This window comes from Trichechus manatus, unplaced genomic scaffold (genome assembly GCF_000243295.1).
Source record: "Trichechus manatus latirostris isolate Lorelei unplaced genomic scaffold, TriManLat1.0 scaffold00015, whole genome shotgun sequence".
Lineage (NCBI taxonomy): Eukaryota > Metazoa > Chordata > Mammalia > Sirenia > Trichechidae > Trichechus > Trichechus manatus.
Genome location: NW_004443951.1, coordinates 16,476,845 through 16,497,758, shown reverse-complemented (window position 1 = coordinate 16,497,758; position 20,914 = coordinate 16,476,845). Strand labels below are relative to the sequence as shown.

The 20,914-nt window shown below is 40.1% G+C and overlaps 1 protein-coding gene across 2 annotated transcripts; it reads left to right on the top strand.

The window, feature by feature from the left end:
- The first annotated feature begins 5,110 nt into the window (after window positions 1-5,110).
- EXO5 (exonuclease 5) lies at window positions 5,111-19,299 on the top strand. 2 transcript variants are annotated; one of them, XM_023727178.1, is made up of 3 exons: window positions 5,111-5,259; window positions 6,093-6,149; window positions 15,492-19,299. In XM_023727178.1, exon 3 carries the CDS (start codon window positions 15,522-15,524, stop codon window positions 16,632-16,634), a length of 1,113 nt encoding a protein of 370 aa, XP_023582946.1. In that variant the 5' UTR covers window positions 5,111-5,259; window positions 6,093-6,149; window positions 15,492-15,521; the 3' UTR covers window positions 16,635-19,299. The 2 variants fall into 2 exon arrangements, with proteins under 2 accessions (XP_023582946.1, XP_023582945.1); XM_023727177.1 differs by having other exon boundaries at window positions 5,812-6,149.
- Window positions 19,300-20,914: the final 1,615 nt, after the last annotated feature.

Here is a 20,914-nt window from a genome sequence, read left to right as displayed (position 1 = left end):
TTTATGTAATTTGATATTGACTTTTGTCTCCAAGGTATCAATTAGTTATTATATTATTTATTTATGCATTGTATTTTTGTTTACTGCATCCTGAATTATGAGTTCCTATTATTTGAAATTTTTTTTCATGAAGAGGCTTAATCTGTCTGACAATAGAAAAGATAAACTTTTCACCTATATCAAGGTCTTTGCCTCTTCTGGGGTCCCTGAGTGATGCAAATGGTTAATGCGCTTGGCTGCTAAACAAAAGGTTGGAGTTCAAGTCTATCCAAAGGCACTTTAGAAATAAAGCCCGGTGTTCTACTTCTGAAAAATCAGCCATTGAAAATCCTATAGAATATGGTTCTACTCTAACACACATGGAGTCACCATGAGTTGGAATTGATTCTATGGCAATTGGGACTGAGTTGTCTCTTAAACCAGCTGGAGGATAATTATGGTGGCCTTGAAACTTCAGGATTTGTTTATATTCCCTGAGTAATGGGACTTGGAACTGAATCTAGTTAGTTATTAAAGGGATTTAGTTAGTTATTAAGGGAATTTTTAATAATTAACTGGCCTTTTGATCCATTGGCAATGAACCGTGTCGGAAGAAAACAAAGTGACTACTCTGATAGAGGTCATGTGGAATTTCACAGACTGCCTTGGCTTATTCAAATGGGTCCAACAAATACATCTTGAGCAACTTGCTACTTAAAAGTTCTTTCATACACTAATGTAATAAAATTGTCTATTCAACCTGGAGATTATTAAGGGAATTCTAGGGATACCTTTTATATTTAATCCAACTTGAATTGGCAATGTATCAAGACCTTGATACAGGTAGCTCAAGGTTAGATAGCAGGATCCCCTTTTGCTGTTTTCCTGATGTTTTTCACACCAAGCACTCATTATCTTGCAATCCATTCCTCTTCAGTGATTTCCCACACCTATGCATGACATGTTCCCCCCCAGATTCTGATCTCTTGTCAGGAGATTTGGGAAGAATGAAAAAATACTCTAGAGAAAGGGATTAAATTAAACATAGGGACATCCACAGAAGACTCTCAGCATAAATTCAAGAAAACTGGCAAAATAGAGGTTTTCTGACTTTACACTCATCCTCTGGTCTTACTGTTCTTGGATCTTTTTAAGATTAGCTTGGACCCAAGTCCCAGATAGTTTATCACCAAAGTAGAAGACATTTGTAACATTAAAAAAAAATCACGTCCATAAGAGAAAGTGCTCAAGCATAATCTTGGAAGAAAGAGGACCAGGGAATTGGAGAGAACTCAGGATTTTCTAACAATATTAAAGCAGGATAGCATTCATAGCTTGTGCCTTATAGTACTGACACCTACATATTGTATAATCATAATGCTATAGAGGGCCACACATAAAGCAAAGAACACAAGGCCTGTGAGTTGTGGAGAAACCTGTTCCAGTTCCTCAGAGAATGTAAATGTAAACATGTGCTACACAGTCACTTAGTCCTCAAAAATAAAGTTATTACAATTCTAGAATGCCCAGAGCGAGATGTGTAGTTCTATAAGATCTGCTGAGTCTCACAGAGAACAAGCTTTTCCACTCTACATAGCAGAGTACATTCATCTATAAAAAATAGTATGATCCATCTTTAATGCATCATAAGAAAGTACCCAGCTTGTGGTAGCCTCTCAACACATGAACTGTTGAATGAATAAATGACATTCAATGAGAGAAAAATATATATTAATTATCAAGGATAATTCATGTTTTATTCTGTGGAAAATTGGAATGGTAGGTAATTTAAATGCTGGTGAGAAAAATACACCCAGGAAGGACACTGGAGCCAAAAGGAGAAAAGATTTGAGATTAAATGACCCTAAGAAGGATTATATCAGTTAATTCGGAGAGTTGTGGTTTTCTAGATTATGACTAGAATAGGTTGAAAGCTTAGTCCTTAGATTCCAAATGTTTGTACGTGATAGAAATTGGATTCAGGACTGGCAAAGAAAGAAGACAAAATATGAAAAGAGACCATCAGTTAATCTCTGTTATCATGGTGGACATTTTTAATACTTGACTGTTATTTATAATTGTCTTTAGAATTTCTTTTTAAATGTACCATAGCTACTTCATGAAGAGGATAGGGTGAAAGGAGAAAGGCAAAGGAGATCTCAAAGCAATCAGAATCTTGATTTTAGAGGGCATGGAACAAAATAAACCCATTATTATGTAAGGTTGTAAAGAGAGATACTCTGAAATTAGTCATTATCCTTGATACAGGAAGCCCCTGGCCTTCTGAGTGTTGTTATTCATGTCCATGTCTGAATAGCAGTATTTATAGCAGTGAATTAAGGGGCAGGTGAAAAATAGTTCTCAAACAAAGATGATGGTTTGGGCCACCAGAGTGGGATATTGCTAAAACTCAGGAAATAAATGGAGACAGTGAGAGACTATCTATCTATCTCATAAAGAAATAGTTCCCTATGAGGAACTGAAGAACCAGTCCTGTGCTTATGAAGATTTTGAATTAGGTTGTGATGGTGGATCATAAATGAACTTTTAATGAAAGAGGAATAGAAGCACACACACACATTCTTGTTGATTTCTGGTTCAAGAGAAAATTTTGAGGTATATGTGAGTGTGCCAAGTACATTCACATACCTAAAGCCTGAGGTTACTGATGGTCCCTCAGTTAGTTAGCTAGAAGAATAAGAGGGATGGCAAGTAACACCTTTTCCTAATCCTTCCTCACTCACCTATATGGGTTCATTAAAATAAGCTCTAAACTAGATTTTCAAGGCAGTGACCTTTTTCTTTTTTTAAATCATCATGTAGTAAACAAAGAGGTTGTGTCACACCCTCCCAATCTCTTACCCTTCATCTAACAATGGGCTCAATGATGGTTAACTCTTCATGAACTATGGCTTGGCTATGGCTGAGCAATCATCTCAAATGCTTGTTCAACAAAAGAGGCTAGTTAGTTCCCAAAGAATTATCCAAAAAAGGATGTGTAGTGTAGTACCCTTGCCCTTTTGTTATGTGGGAATACTTATTCCCCACTCTGATGTTTCCATCTATATTGTTGTTGATGTTAGCTGCCATCAAGTGAGCCCCCAGCTCAAGGTGACCTTCACGTACAATGGAACAAAAAGCTGCCTGGTCCTGAGCCATCCCCATGATTGGTTGTGGATGGGACCATTGTGATCCATAGGGTTTCGCTGGCTGATTTTTGGAAGTAAATTGCCAGGAGGGATATTAATAAAACATTCTTATCCCCTCTACACTCCCTCATTCACTCTTCCCGAGGGAAGGAGAGTGACTTGCCTGACTGGTGAGTTTGGGGAAAAGAACTGGTAATATGAGGCTCCATCTGTCCTTTCTCTTGGGAGTCAGCTATCCAAAGCACCCATATTTTACAAGGGGCAGTCCTCCACATGTAGAAGTCTTCTGTTTCTTAGTGGTGCTTATGACTAGCTGGGTAAGTTTAATTCTCAGATTCAGAATTAGAAAGGCCAATTTTCACTGCACATAGAAGCTGTGTTTTCTGATTTAAGTTACATCAATAATGAAGCTGGTATTTTGCTCTCCATCTGTCTAACCCTCTCGTCTTATCTCTCAACTGATTTAGAACTCAAACCTAACTGTTATAATCATTATATAATTTGTGATAGTTCTCTCGCCCCACTCCCAAACTCAAAGGCAAGGACATGCTCCTCATAAAACCATCTCCTCAATCAGAAACAGGCATTTATTTCCCATTGGCTCACTCAGTCCTCCAATTGCCACACTGGAAATGGTGGCTTACTTATTGACCTAAGTTCCTTTATTTTTTCCTTAGTACAGCAAAATACAGCAACTGAAAAATATACACACAAAAAAAATACTCATAGGTCATGAACATGCTGACATACATTCTTTCTTCTTTCCACATCTCTCAGGGCAAGATAATCACAAATGGAACAAATCCCCTATATAATCCATTTAATTTTAACTATGCTTTATATACTTTTCACAACATAAACATAAAAATATTTTTCACCGTAATACACACTGAATGCTTCCACAGCCACTGTGGAAAACAGTTTGGCAAGTCATCAAAAAAGTTAAACACAGAATTACCATATGACTCAGCAATTCCACTCCTAGATATATATACTCGAAAAGACTTGAAAGCAGGGACTCAAACAGATACTTGTGCATCAATATTCATTAGAGCTTTATTCACAATAGCCAAAAGGTGGAAGCAACCTTAAAGATAAACAAAATGTGATATGTACATACAGTGGAATATTATTCAGCCATAAATGAAGTTGTGATACATGCCATGACATGAATGAACATTGAGAACACTGTGCTGAGCGAAATAAGCCAGGCACAAAAGGACAAATATTGCACGGATCCACTTACAGGAATACCTTGAACAGGCAAATGCATACAGACAAACGTTTATTAGCGGTTACCAGTGACTGGGGGCAGGGGAGAACCGAGAGTTATTGCTTAACGGGTACTAAGTTTCTGTTTGAGGTGATGAAAAACTTTTGGAAATGAATAGTGGTGGTGACATAACACAGTGAGTGTAATTAATGTCACCGAATGGTATACTTGAAAATGGTTAAAATTGCTTTTTTAAATATATGTTACCCTCCCGCCCCCTCCACACACACGTAATGAAACACAAAAAAAGAAATTGATGAGGCGAACGCCAACATCTTTGAAAAGTGAGTTCATAGTTGTTCTCTCAGCTGGGAAAGGTGGTGTGGGGTGCTAAAACGGGGATAAAGAATCCAAGAGGAGCATAGAAAAGTCGCAGCACTTAACCGGCAGAAGCTAGGTGCAACGGGGAAAGGGAAACGGCCGAATCTTTCTCGGCAGGCCAGACTTTACCATAGCTCTCACTAACGCAGGGAGACTTCGCCAGAGTGGGAGCTTATAGATCAGACGATAACGTAGTTCCTTTCCGAATGAAATGACACGCACAAACACTAAAACGCACACAGCGAGGCACCGGATGGCTTTCGAAAGTTCTCAGAAACCGATTCTCGGATTAGAACCCCCCTCGGCTTCTCAGCCAGAGGTATTCACGAGCAGCCAAAGCTTCGCGAGAACTAAGCGGCGCCGCGGAGACTCCTGGGAAGAGGTGGTCCTGGGGCAGGTGCTAGGCATCAACGAAGGATGCCTCTAGCAGCGGTTTTTGCTCAACCTACTCGTGCTCCGTGTGGGGGAAGAGTCCGGGCTCAGCTCTGAGGTCACAGCAGAACCGGGTGGAGTCCAGGGTTCGGCGGAGCATCCGAGGTTAGGAGAAGGCCGGCGAATGGTGGGAGACTGAGGGTGCTGCGTTTTGGAGCCCAAGGCTCAGCCCTCGCGGTCGCCGTGTCCCCTCAACCCCCTCCCCGGGAGGAAATGCTCCCGGGTAGAGCGGCTCGTCTCCCTTCGCAGGTCAGGACCCCGTGGGTTCTGGACCTTCCGTCCTTGGAAAACCCTGCGGACCCCTTTCCGAGGCCAGTGACCCCTCATTCTCATTCCTGGTTCCTCCAGGACATTGTAGGTGAAGTGCTCAGTAAACTTTAGGGACTGCACAGAGCTCCCTGGGAGACAGTGATTTGGGGGAGGAGAGGTCCCCGCTGAGGGGAAACTCCGAGCCCACTAGTGCGGGATTTACCGAATAGTATGTTGAGGGTGAAGCTGGTGGCAGTTCCGTAGGAATCAGGAGCCCATAAAACAGAAAACAACCTCTGACCTGAAGTCTTCTGCCCAAGTCGGTGAGATAAGGCTGGCGGTAGAAGAGGAAATTGATGTCGTAGCCCCTGGGGGACCTGAGTTATTTTTTTACCCTTTCACTTTCAGGGAGCAGGGCTTGAATCAATTAACTGTAACCAAGGTGTGGGGAAAACGACGAAGTCATGGAGAATTTGCCCCAGGAGACAGGGGAGCGTTACCTAAGATCTGGAGTGGGCAGCAGTTCGTGTAGTGTGGAACAAGAGGAGGAAACACCACCACAGTGTGAGGGAAGGGTTCATGTGAAAAAGGACCTTACGTCCCCGTTCTACCATGGCATGGCCCAGAGTTGCTAGTCTGCGTGCCTCGATGAAGATCTAGTCTCTTAGAGCTTGTTTCTCCTCCCCCAGCGTTGTCATCTCAGCATTCTGCCTTCCCCGTAAAGAGGAAGATAAACCAAGTCCCAGGTGAGTAGGAGTTTCTTTCCTTTTAAACTTTAATCTTATCTGTCAGAGGGGATGGATACACCATCTTACCTCTTCCTTGGGAAGGGGAAGGAGATTCACATATATTAAATGCTAGTATGTGTATTATGTTTTATCACTTGATCCTTTTGGTAGCTGAGTAGAGTAGGAAAGAGTACCCTCTTTTTTGAAGATGTGTAGCCTGAGGAAAACTAAAAACTTGCCCAAGGTTACTCAAAAGGCAGGTAACTACTACACAAGTAAGGATCCTGATCAGAATCCAAATCTATAGGACTCCCAAACTGGGCACTATGCCAGTGTTCCCCAAACATCTCATTCACTTACCACCTAATGATTTTTCCCAAACCTATATACTACTTGGAAACCCTGGTGGTGTAGTGGTTAAGTGCTTTGGCTGCTAACCAACAGGTCAGCAGTTCAAATCCATCAGGCGCTCCTTGGAAACTCTATGGGGCAGTTCTGCTCTGTCCTGTAGGGTCACTATGAGTCGGAATCAACTCGATGGCAATGGGTTTTATATACTACTTGTATTGTTTTTCTCATATTTTTTCTTTTTTACTTACATCTCTTTAAAAGTCAACCTTGTCCTAAGAAACAGTTAGCTATGAATGCATAATGTATAATTATACATCTGATGGACCTAAACAAAAACATTTAGATGTATCTTAGAATAATATATAGCTATTAAGATAAAAAATGTTGGTCCATGGTACCACATATAATCTCATTTATCAAAGAGATACAAACGACATTTGGGGACACCATGCACTGCATCATGTTCTCTATTTTCTGCTGGATTAAAGTCCAGACCACACATCTGCATCTTAATTGTCCATCCCTAGGATATCGTTTACTTCTTTCAGATAAATAATTCCACAGGGAATGTCCACCTTTGTGTCTTCTCCGTAAGACATTTCACCTTTACCTGTTTACCCATTGCTGTCGAGTCAATTCCGACTCATAGCGACCCTATAGGACAGGGTAGAACTGCTTCATACAGTTTCCAAGGAGTGCCTGGTGGATTCGAACTGCCAGCCTTTTGGTTAGCAGTCATAGCTCTTAAACACTATGCCACCAGGGTTTCTGTTTAGTACTGTCCTATTCTTGATGTTGTATGCAAAACAAGTAGAAAGTCTGTACCTTTCAGGAGCTTACTCGATCTTTGGGGAGTTAATACATACACATGAAATTATTTAAATCAGTGTTGTCAGATGGAACTTTCTGTGATGAAGACGGTATTCTGTATTTGTGCTGTCCAGTATAGTACCTACTAGCCACATGTGGCTACTGATCATTTGAAATGTGGCTACTGTGACTGAGGAAGTAAATTTTAAATTTATTTCATTTACTTTTAAATAGCCACACGTGGCTTTGTTATTAGGTGCCACTGAGTTGGTTCATAGCAACCCTGTGTACAATAGAACGAAACACTGCCCGGTCCTGCACCACCCTCACAAACGTTGCTATACTTGAGCCCATGGTTGCAGCCACTGTGTCATTCCATCTCGTTGAGGATCTTCCTCTCTTTCACTGACCCTCTACCAAGCATGATGCCCTTCTCCAGGGACTGGTCCCTCCTAATAACATGTCCAAAGTATCTGAGACAAAGTCTTGCCATCCTTGCTTCTAAGGAACATTCTGGCTGTATTTCTTCCACAACAGATTTCCTCATTCTTTTGGCAGTCCATGGTAGATTCAGTATTCTTCGCCAACACCATAATTCAAAGACATCAGTTCTTCTTCTGTCACCTTTATATATATTATCCTGCTTTTGCATGTATATGAGGCAAATGAAAATACCATGACTTGGGTCAGGTGCACCTTCGTCTTCAAAGTGACAGCTTTGCTTTTTAACACTTTAAAAGAGGTCTTTTGTAGCAGATTTTCCCAGTGCAGTATGTTGTTTGATTTCTTGACTCCTGCTTCCATGGGCGTTGATTTGTGGATCCAAGTAAAATGAAATCCTTGACAACTTCAGTATTTTCTCTGTTTATCATGATGTTGCTTATTGGTCCAGTTGTGAGGATTTTTGTCTAATGTTGAAGTGCAATCCATATTGAAGGCTGTAGTTTTTGGTCTTTATCAGTAAATGCTTCACATCCTCTTTCAGCAAGCAAGGTTGTGTCATCTGCATATTGCAGGTTGTTAATCAGTCTTCCTCCAATCCCGATGCCGTGTTTTTCTTCATATAGTCCAGTTTTTCGGATTATTTGCTCAGCACACAGATTGAATCAGTATGATGAAAGGATACAACCCTGACGCACACCTTTCCTGATTTTAAACCATGCAGTATCCCCTTGTTCTGTTTGAATTTCTGCCTCTTGGTCTATGTATAGGTTCTTCATGAGCACAATTAAGTGTTCTGGAATTCCTGTTCTTCAAAATGTTATCCATAATTTGTTGTGATCCACACAGTTGAATGCCTCTCCATAGTCAATAAAACACAGATAAACATCTTTCTGGTATTCTCTGCTTTTAGCCAAGATCATCTGACATCAGCAGTGATATCCCTGGTTCCATGTCCTCTTCTGAATCTGGCTTGAATTTCTGGCAGTTCCCCGTTGATGTATTGCTGCAACCATTTTTTAATATTCTTCAGCAAAACTGTACTTGCGTATGATATTAACGATACTGTTTGATAATTTCCGCATTCTTTTGGATCACTTTTCTTTGGAATGGGTGCAAATATGGATCTCTTCCAGTAGGTTGGCCAGGTAGCTGTCTTCCAAATTTCTTGGCATAGACGAGCAAGCACCTCCAGTGGTGCATTGTTGAAACATCTCGTTTGGTATTCTGTCACTTCCTGGAGTCTTGTTTTTTGTCAGTGCCTTCAGTGCAGCTTAGACTTCTTCCTTAAGTATCATCGGTTCTTGATCATATGCCACCTCCTGGAATATTGAATGTTGGCCAGTTCTCTTTGATACAGTGACTCTGTGTATTGCGTCCATCTTCTTTTGATACTTCTTGTGTTGCTCAACATTTTGTCCATAGAATCCTTCAGTATTGCAGTTCAAGGCTTGAATTTTTTTCTTCAGTTCTTTCATCTTGAGAAATGCCAGGTGTGTACTTCCCTTTTAATTTTCTAACTCCAGGTCTTTGCACATTTCATTAGTTTACTTTGAATTCTCAAGACATCATTTGAAATCTTCTGTTCAGCTCTTTTCATCATTTCTTCCATTTGCTTTAGCTGCTCTGCATTCAAGAGCAAGTTTCACAGTCTCTTCTGACATCCATTTTGGTCTTTTCTTTCTTTCCTATTATTTTAATGACCTTTTGCTTTCTTCGTTTATGATGTCCTTGATGTTATCCCACAACTTGTCTGGTCTTCGCTCATTAGTGTTAAGTGCGTCAAATCTATTCTTGAGATGGTCTCTAAATTCAGGTGGGATATACTCAAGGTTGTATTTTGGCTCTTGTGGGTAGTGGCTATTATAATAGACAACCGCAGTCTAGATATTTGAAATAAAATATTTTTAAGGTCAATTGATTTGGATTTATTTCCTATTTCTCCCAAGAAAAAAGAAAGTATACATATTAATTGTCATTTGACTAAGTTTCTTGATGGAGGGGCAAAGATTCTCTCTAACTTTCAGGGACTTCAAAGTCCAAATACTTGAAACTATCATCATTTAAATTTAAAGCACATTTACAATTTAAGACACTTGGGCAAATGTGCTGCTTCTGTGTTTTATTACTATCAAAGTATCCTATAAACCAATAACGTTATAGAACATAAGCAAAGGTCTTAGCATTGGATTACTTTTATTCATTGCAAATAACTTTTCTTATATATGTTTTTTCAATTAGTGACATTTAGATTATTGTAAAAATCAGTTAAGTACAGCCACAATTAATATTAAGACAGTTTTCAGGGCATCATCTCTTCAGCTTTTAATATGGGAGTCAATACGTTCAATTTATCGCTTATTAGAATAGCCAGGAGGAAACACTTGGTTCATAGTTACCTGGATAAACTTTAATTCTGTGTCAAATTATTTATTTTCCTGGCACCCAAAGTCAACTAGTGACCGGGTCGTACCTGTTTTGTTTTTGTTTTTTCTGTATTCAAGGTTAGGCATGTGAGGTTAGAAAAAAGGATAGATAATTTGCCTACTTTCTTGAGATTAAAAATACTTGAGAGACAACACAATGAAACATCATATGTAGTCTTTATTTCCTGGTTTAAAAAAAAGCACCCAAGACATTTTTGGAGCCTTAGTGGTGTAGTGGTTAAGAGCTACGGCTGCTAACCAAAAGGTCAGCAGTTTGAATCTACCAGCCACTCCCTGGAAATGCTATGGGGCAGTTGTAGTCTATCCTGTAGGGTCGCTATCAGTCAGAATTGACTCGATGGCAACAGGTTTGGTTTGGTTTGAAGACATTTTTAGGACAGTTGGTGATATTTGAATATGGACTGAGGTTTTAGGGAATTATCAGTTTTATTAAATTTGATGATAACATTGTGGTTATGTAGGAGAATGTCCTTATTTGGAAACGTATGCTGAAGCATTTAGATTTGAAGTGTTCTGTTGTCTGTAATTACTTTTAAATGGTTCAGCAAAAAATAAAGATATGTAAACATATGGAGAAAACACAGCAAAATGTCAACAGTTGTTAATCTCCATAGTGTGTATATGGGTGGTCGTTGCTCTGCCTACTTTCTGTATGCTTGAAAATATTCATAGTAAAAAGTTTTTAAAAAGTACCTGTCCCATAGCAGGGTAGTGAGATACTGGATATGAAGTTCTGGGCTCTGTGTCTAGCACATAATAACTACACAATAAATATTAACTATTATTGAAAATCAATAAAGGTAAGTTACATCCCACCAAGAGCCTTTTTTTCCTTGCCATTTTCTTAATATATCTCAAGCGTGAAAAGTAACTAATTTCCACAGGTTGCTCTGAACATACTCTCTCATTACTTCATGTTATTCTTTTGTGCATGAGTAGGTCTGTTTGTATTTATTTGTAGTTGGTCATTGAATTTTGCTACACTGTGTTCCTGAGAACTGGATTTAGAAGGTCATTGCAGAGTTGATTTTTCTCAAGGAACAATCTATAATTAAGGTTTATTTTCCTGGTCAAGGACTCTATATCAAAAGAATTGTACAAGTGACCTATGGTAAACTGTCAAGACATTGCTCCAATATTTACAAAGATCTTTATTCACTTAAAATAATGAAACAATGTTCCCAATCAGTAGAATTTGGGAGAAGAAAAGGTGAACCTCACATCTTTTAAACTTGAAGAAATTGAAGCCATATACATGTACTCAGACCTTGAGTATATCCCACCTGAATTTAGAGACCATCTGAAGAATAGATTTGACACATTGAACACTAATCACCAGAGAACAGACGAGTTGTGGAATGACATTAAGGACATCATATATGAGGAAAGCAAGAGGTCATTAAAAAGACAGGAAAGAAAAAAAAAGACCAAAATGGATGTCAGAAGAGACTCTGCAAGTCGCTCTTGAACGTAGAGCAGCTAAAGCAAATGGAAGAAATGATGAAGTGAAAGAGCCTAACAGAAGATTTCAAAGGGTGGCTAGAGAAGACCAAGTAAAGTATTATAATGAAATGTGCAAAGACCTGGAGTTAGAAAACCAAAAGGGAACAACACACTCGGCATTTCTCAAGCTGAAAGAACTGAAGAAAAAACTCTAGCCTCGAGTTGCAATATTGAAGGATTCTATGGGGAAAATACTAACCAATGCAGGAAGCATCAAAAGAAGATGGAAGGAATACATAGAGTCACTATACCAAAAAGAATTGGTTGACATTCAGCCATTTCAGGAGGTAGCATATGATCAAGAACCTATGGTACTGAAGGAAGAAGTCTGAGCTGCATTGAAGCCACTGGCGGAAAACAAGGCTCCAGGAATTGACCAAATACCAACTGAGATATTTCAGCAAATGGATGCAGCGCTGGAGGTGCTCACTTATCTATGCCAAGAAATTTGGAAGACAGCTGCCTGGCCAGCCGACTGGAAGAGATCCATATTTGTACCCGTTCCAAAGAATCCAACAGAATACGGACATTATCGAACAATGTCATTAATATCATGTACAAGTTAAATTTTGCTGAAGATCATTCAAAAGTGGTTGCAGCAGTACATAGACAGGGCTAACTGCCAGAAATTTAAGCCAGATTCAGAAGAGGACATGGAACAAGGGATATCATTGCTGATGTCAGATGGATCGTGGCTGGAAGCAGAGAATACCAGAAAGATGTTTGTTGTTGTTAGGTGCCATTGAGTCGGTTCTGATTCATAGCAAACCTGCGTACAACAGAATGAAACACGGCCCAGTCCCGCACCGTCCTCACAATCGTTGTTATGCTTGAGCCCATTGTTACAGCCACTGTGTCAATCCATTTTGTTGAAGGTCTTCCTCTTTTTTGATGACCCTCTACTTTATCAAGCATGATGTCCTTCTCTAGGGACTGATTCCTCCCGATAACATGTGAGATGTAGTCTTGCCATCCTTGGTTCTAAGGAGCATTTTGGCAGTATTTCTTCCAAGACAAATTTTTTGTTCTTTTGGCAGTCCATAGTATAATCAGTATTCCTTCGCTAACACCATAACTCAAAGGTGTATATTCTTCGATCTTCCTGATTTCATTGTCCAGCTGTTGGACGCATATGAGGCGATTGAAAACACTATGGCTTGGGTCAGGCACACCTTAGTCTTCAAGGTGACACCTTTGCTTTTTAACATTTTAAAGAGGTCTTTTGCAGCAGATTTGCCCAATGCAATGTGTTTTTTGATTTCTTCACTGCTGCTTCCATGGGTGTTGATTGTGGATCCAAGTAAAATGAAATCCTTGACAACTTCAAAGATGTTTCCTGTGTTTTATTGACTACATAAAGGCACTAAACTGTGTGGATCATAACAAATTATGGATAACATTCCGAAGAGTGGGAATTCTAGCTCATGAGGAATCTCTGCTGAGACCAAGAGGCAGCTGTTTGAACAGAACAAGGGGATACCACATGGTTTAAAGTCAGGAATGGTGTGTGTCAGGGTTGTATCCTTTCACCATACTTATTCAGTTTGTGCGCTGAGCATGTAATCCGAGAAGCTGGACCATGTGAAGAAAAACGTGGCATCAGGATTGGAGGAAGACTCATTAACAACCTGCGATATGCAGATGACACAACCTTGCTTGCTGAAAGTGAAGAGGATTTGAAGCGCTTACTAATGAAGATCAAAGGCCACAGTCTTCAGTATGGATTACACCTCAACAGAAAGAAGACAAAAACCCTCACGACTGGACCAGTAAGCAACATCATGATAAACGGAGAAAATATTGAAGTTGTGAAAGATATCTTTTTACTTGGACCCACCGTCAATGGCCATGGAAGCAGCAGTCAGAAATCAGACAGCACATTCCTTTGGGCAGATATGCTGCAGAAGATCCCTTCAAAGTATTAAAAAGCACAGATGTCACTTTAAGGACTAAGGTGCCCCTTATCCAAGCCATGGTGTTTTCAGTCCCTTCATATTCATGTAAAAGCTGAACAATGAATAAGGAAGACTGAAGAAGAATTGACACCTTTGAATTATGGTGTTAGGGATGAATATTGAATATAACATGAACTGCCAGAAGAATAAACAAATCTGTCTTGGAACAAGTACAGCCAGAATACTTCTTAGCAGCAAGGATGGAGAGACTTTGTCTCACATACTTTGATATGTTATCAGGAGGGACCAGTCCTTGGAGAAGGACGTCATGCTTGGTAGAGTAGAGGGTCAATGAAAAAGAGGAAGACCCTAAAAGCCTGTGAGCGGCCATCTAAGATACTCCACTGGTCTCATCCCTCCTGGAGCAAGGGAGAATGAAGAGAACAGGATACAATGAAAAGATTAGTCCGAAGGACTAATTTTCCACAGCTACCAAGGCCTCCATTGGACTGAGTCCAGTACAGCTAGATGGTGCCTGGCTACCACCACTGACTGCTCTGACTAGGATCACAACAGAGGGTTCTGGACAGAGCTGGAGAAGGATGTAGAGCATAATTCTAACTCACAAAAAAAATACCAGATTTACTGGCCTAAAGGAGACTGGAGAAACCTCCAGAGTATGGCCCCCAGACACCCTTTTAGCTCAGTGGTGAAGTTATCTCCGAGGTTCACCGTTCAGCCTGGGAGTGGACAGCCCTGTAAAACCAAATGAGACTAACGAGGTACAGGAGTCCAGTGATAAGGGCCAGAAGGCAGAAGGGGACAAGGAAGCTGGTGATAGGGAACCCAAGGTTGAGTAAGGATAGTGTTGATGTGTTATGAGATTGTTAACCATTGTCATAGGGCAACATTTGTAGTAACTGTTAAATGAGAAGCTATTTTGTTCTGTAAGCCTTCATCTTAAGTGAGAATAACAGCACAATTGGAAGAGTGTGGTCAATGTCACTGAACTGTGTATGTAGAAATTTTTGAAACGGCGTATCTTTGGCTATGTGTATTTTCACCAAAAAAAAAAAAAGGTTGAGAAGTTAGAGGGTTAATATATTGTGGGGTTGTTAACCAATGTCATAAAACAACATGTGTACTACTGTTTCATGAGAAACTATTTGTTCTGTAAGCCTTCACCTGAAGTACAATAAAATATAAAAAAAAAGAAAAAGAAAAAGAGGAAGACCCTCAATGAGATGAATTGACACAGTGGCTGCAACAGTGGGCTCAAGCATAACAATGACTGTGAGGATGGCAAGACCAGGCAGTGTTACGTTTTGTTGTACGTGGGATCGCTATGAGTTGGAACTGACTCAAGGGCATCTAACAACAACAACAACAAGGTAATTTGGTTAAAGTCACATAGTATGTTAGTGACTGTTTGAGGAATAAAACTGTTTCTCTAGTTAAAAAATTTCTTCCAACTGGGCATATATGGATAACACCAATACAAAACAAAACAAAAACACCAACCCCATAGCCATTGCATTGATTCAAACTCATGGCAGCCCCGTGTTACAGAGTAGAACTGCTCCACAGGGATTTCATAACTGTAATCTTTACGGAGGCAGGCCTTTCTTCCCTGGTTCTGTTGGGTAGGTTCGAACTGCCAATTTTTAGTAGTCAAGGGCAAACCATTTGTGCCACCTGGGGACCCTTATGGATAACACAAGGCATCCTATTGTAAAGTGTATGCTATTCTATAGAGTTATAACTCTATGGTATTACTAATTGGTTATAAGTAAATAAGCTTCTGTAAAGCCTTATAAATAACTAGCCATGATTCTTTTTATCTCCTTGGTATTTGAAAGTGCTTTTGAGAATTTTTTTATTTGTATAATACATTTTTTTAACCCATTATGTAGGACATTCCTTGCCCAATCCAGAGTTGTGCCATGGCAGAGACTGGTGAAGAGGAGAAGGTGTCAGCAGAGGCCTTGGGGTTCTCAGACCTGAGTGACTCAGAGTTCCTGGACCTGGAAGATGCCCAAGGGTTAGATGCTTCACTTAGCAAGCCTGGCCCTTCTTGTGAACTCTCTGGGAACGATGGAAAGCCCAGAAGCTTACAGAAGTGGAAAAGAGGATTGGATGTCTCATCACCCATGGAGCGATTCCATTTTAAATACTTGTGTGTCACTGACCTGTCTACTCAGAACTGGTGTGAACAGCAAATGGTATATGGAAAGGAGTTTCCTGGCTTCTTGACACCTGAGAAGGCAGCTCTTTTGGACACTGGTGCTAGCATCCACCTAGCTAGAGAACTAGAAGTTCATGATCTTGTGACTATTCCCATCACCACCAAAGAAGATGCTTGGGCAATAAAGTTTCTGAACATACTATCAATGATTCCTACGCTGCAGTCAGAGGGGCACATCAGAGAGTTTCCAGTGTTTGGAGAAGTAGAGGGTGTGCTTCTTGTTGGGGTGATTGATGAGCTACACTATACAGCTAAGGGGGAACTGGAACTGGCTGAACTCAAGACACGGAGGCATCCCATGCTTCCTGTGGAAGCTCAGAAAAGGAAAGACTATTTTCAAGTCAATCTATACAAATATATCTTTGATGCCATGGTACAAGGGAAAGTGACCCCTGCTAGCCTAATCCACCATACAAAATTGTGTCCCGAAAAGCCACTGGGGCCCTCAGTGCTGAGGCATGCCCAGCAGGGAGGCTTCTGTGTGAAGTCCTTAGGTGACCTCATGGAGCTGGTATTTTTAGCTCTAACATTGTCTGACCTCCCAGTCATTGATATCCTAAAAATTGAATATATCCACCAAGACACTGCCACTGTGCTGGGTACAGAGATTGTTGCCTTTGAAGAGAAGGAGATGAAAGGCAAGGTGCAGCACTATATGGCCTACTGGATGGGCCACCGAGAACCTCAAGGGGTTGATGTGGAGGAGGCTTGGAAGTGCCGCACATGCAACTATGTAGACATCTGTGAGTGGAGGAAGGGTGGTTGGGTGCCCACCTCCACACTGGAGCCCAAAACCAAAAAAAAGAAATGAACAGGAGATATGCCTTGAGGAACTTTGATCCTGTTCCTGATGTATTCAGCAGAGTAAAAGGGTCCGTGTCTGAGCTTGGCTTTCATGAACAGTGTTCTTATTTTGGTTATTTTCCTATTTCCTCAACCTAAAATCGTACTCAAATCTAGGACCAAGGCTCAGGGATGAGTGGGAGAGATCTGCCTGATACTTTGCTGTGGATTGCCAAGAAGACAGATATTCATCATGGCTAGAACAAAAGTATCCTTCAGCAAATACTGCTTTCCTGAAAAAATTATCTAATAATTCCTTTCCCTGTTTTTCCTCATCAAGGTTTTCTATATTTTATATAATAAAATGAAATGATGTCCACGGCAGTTGAACTGATGTTTTTCCATAGTCTCAACCCTTCAGAAATGACCACTGTAAAGAGTCGTGTGTATATTATCCAACCTTTAAATACGTTTGTTGTTGTTCATTGTTGTTGAGTCGGCTCCGACTCATGGCGACTTCTGAAGCAGAATTAGTGTAATGGGTAGAACAAGAATTTAAAATAAATATAATAAGTGTTCTCAAAGAGAAGCAAAACTGAAGCAGGAACAGGAAATCAAAGTAAAAAGATATGAAAAATATAATACGTGAATGTAAGTAGCATGTAAAGTTGAACATCTACATGCTGTACAATCCAGCAATACCACTCTTAGGTGTATACTCGGAGAGACTTTTATATGTACAGTAAGAAATATAGGCAAGAATATACATTATAACACTTTCACAATAGCAAAAACCTAGGAACTACTCAGGTGTCATCAGAAGAATGAATGATGTGGTACAACAGCCAAAACAAATTAGCTACAATGACACAACTATATGGGTGAATCTTAGCAATACAATATTAAGTGAAAAAAATCATTTCCAAAAGATTATATACAGCGTGATGCCCTTTTTATAAAGTGAAAAAAACATTTTAAGGAAAGTGTAAAAGTAGTGGAGAGAAATCTCAATGCATCTTAGAAGGCAGTGAAGCCCTTAGCTGCAGACACCACCATAGCGGCCAGAGGAAAGAATGATAGGAACACCACCTGGAAGGTAAGGACTTGGTCTCAGAGACACTTATTGGAGAATTTGCAGGAGTACACTGAGGGGCAGGGGAGCTGGTAAGGGTGGAGTTTCTGTATTAATTGGAATGTCAGGAGCCAGAAGAACTTGGTAAATATTGTTAATGTGACTCTGTTATACATGAGTTGGTAAATCCTGTGTATATATAGGAGATATAGTTAGTTACTTCTGGAGATCTTCTGAGCTATAGATACTCTTTTCTTACGGACATTGGAATGATGTAATAACACTCCAGATTACTGATTGTTAAATGTACTAGGCACTGTCCTAAACAGTTTTTGTGATTAAATCTTTGTATCCATTATTAACACCAATGACAGAACCGAGGCTTAAAATGATTGTATAACTTGCTCAAGGTCCCGCAGTTTGAAAGTGGTAGACTCCCGCCTGGATATGTCTGACTACAGTGCTATGGTCTTAACCATTCTGCTATAAAGTTTTCTTCTTGCTGCTGGACTAAACTTCTGGAGTATATTATTCTCGGCCTCAAGTTTGGAATCCCAGATTGTTTTCTACCCCAGAGGATTTGTTACTTTTGCCCAGGGAATTCCCCAGGTTGATTGACATTTCCTGGGTAAGCCTAAACAACTTGATGGTTTGATACTTTTGTCTGGCCTGACCTGAATTGATTGACATCTCATGGGTAATTGAGGATTGGTTGCACTCTGGTCTAGTGAGGGAGGCCCCACCTTGTAACTGATCAGGATTGGGATATATGAACAGTTGAAATGGAGAGGTCTTAAAGTCCTCTTGGTTGAGAGAGAGATGCCGACTAACCTGGGCTGGCATAGAAGCATAGCCGCGTGGGAGCCGAGTGGTCCCGAAGCTGCTACACTCACTATGAGCTGGGCCTGTTAGTGAAGAGGTCTATGATGGGGAGACCTGATGGCAGAGAGCAGCTAAGAGAGCTGAGCAAGCTGCTACACTGGCTATGAACTGGGGTAGTTAGCAGCGAAAATGCCGATGGCAGATAGCCTGATGGCAGAGTGCCCGATGGCACAGGCCCAACAGCAGAGAAGCCTGATGGTGGAGACCTGTTGCTAGGAGAGCAGCAGATGAGAAAGCTGAGTAAGCCGCTACATGGGATACGAGCTAGGCCAGTTAGTGGCAGAGAGTGTGGTACTGGGATAAGAATATACATACAGATCAGTGGAATAGAATTGTATCTAGAAATAAACCATACATCTATGGCCAGCTGACTTTTGGTAAGGGTGCCAAATCTATTCAGTGGGGGAATGAATAGTCTTCAACAAATGGTGCTGGGACAACTGGATCTCCACATCCAAAATAATGAAGTTTGACCCATGTCTCACACAATACACAAAAATTAATTTAAAATGTATTAATGACCTAAATATAAGAGCTAAAACCATAAAACTCTTAGTAGGAAATATAAGGGTAAAGCTTCAGGACCTTATTTTACATAATGGATTCTTAGATAAAAAAGCACAAGCAACAAGAGGAAGAATAGATGAACTGGATTTCATCAAAATTAAAACTTATGGGTGTCAAAGGACATCAAGCAAGTGAAAAGACAACCTACAGAATGGGAGAAAATATTTGGAAACCGTATATCAGATAAGGATTTAATATCTAGAATATATAAAGAACTCTTAAAACTCAATGACAAAAAGACCAACAACCCAGTTCAAAAATGGGCAAAGAATTTGAACAGACATTTCTTCAAAGAAGATATCCAAATGGCCAACAAACATATGAAAAGATTTTCAACATCATTAGCCATTAGGGAAATGCAAAACAGCCACAACGATATACCATTTCACATTCACTAGAATGGCAGTTATGAAAACAACAGCAAAACTGGAAAATAACAAGTGTTGAGGAGGATGTGGAGAAGTTGGAACATGTGGAAAATGCCACCAGTATTTCAAATACCAGCAGGGTCACCTGTGGTGAACAGGTTTCAGCGGAGCTTCCAGACTAAAACAGACATGGAAGAAAGCCAGTGAAAACCTTATGAATAGCCGCTGAACATTGTCTGATATGGTGCCAGAAGGAGAGACCCTCAGGTTGGAAGTCACTCAAAATACAACTGGGGAAGAGCTGCTTCCTCAAAATAGAGTCAACCTTAATAATGTGGATAGAGTAAAGCTCTCGGGACCTTCATTTGCTGATGTGGTATGACTCAAAATGAGACGAAGCAGCTGCAAACATCCATTAATAATCAGAACGTGGAATGTACAAAGTATGAATCTAAGAAAATTGGAAGTTGTCAGAAATAAAATGGAATGCATAAAGATCATTATCCTAGGCATTAGTGAGCTGAAATGGACTGGTATTGGCCATTTTGAATTGGACAATCATATGGTCTACTATGCCGGGAATGACACATTGAAGAGGAATGGTGTTGCTTGTATTGTCAAAAAGAACATTTCAAGATCTATCCTGAAGTACAACACTGTCAGTGATAGGATAATATCCATAAGCCTACAAAGAAGACCAGTTAATATGCCTGTTATTCAAATTTATGCACTAACCACTAATGCCAAAGATGAAGAAATTGAAGATTTTTACGACCTTCTGCAGTCCGAAATTAAAGGGATAAATAGTGTTATATTAATACAGAATTCTGCATCTTAATGAAAAAGAATAAACTACTAATAGTTGCAGTATTATGGGTGAATAGCACTGACAAAATGTAGAGTGAAAGAAGCCAGACACCAGTGAGTACATATTGCATGATCCCATTTATATAAAGTTCAAAAACAGGCAAAATAATCTATTATTGTAGTAGTCAGAATAATGGTCACCTTTAGGCAGGGTTATGATTGAGAGGTAGAAGGGAGGCTACCAGATGCTGGTAATATCCTGTAATTTAAACTTTGTGGTGATAACATGAGTGTGTTCCCTTTGTAAAAAACTAATTGAGCCAACCCCTTAAGATTTGTATACTGAATGAAAATACACTTCAAATTTAAAAATTTACAAAAAATACGAACTGCTTCAGTTATCTAACCCATTGTCATTGAGTTGATTCTGACTCATAGCGACCCTATATGACAGAGTAGAACTGCCCCCATATGGTTTCCAAGGAGCAGCTGGTGGATTCCAACTACTGACCTTTTGGTTAGCAGCCATAGCTCTTAACCACTGCACTGCCAGGGCTCTGTCTTAGTTAATCTAGTGCTACTATGACAGAAAAACCACAAGTGGGTGGCTTT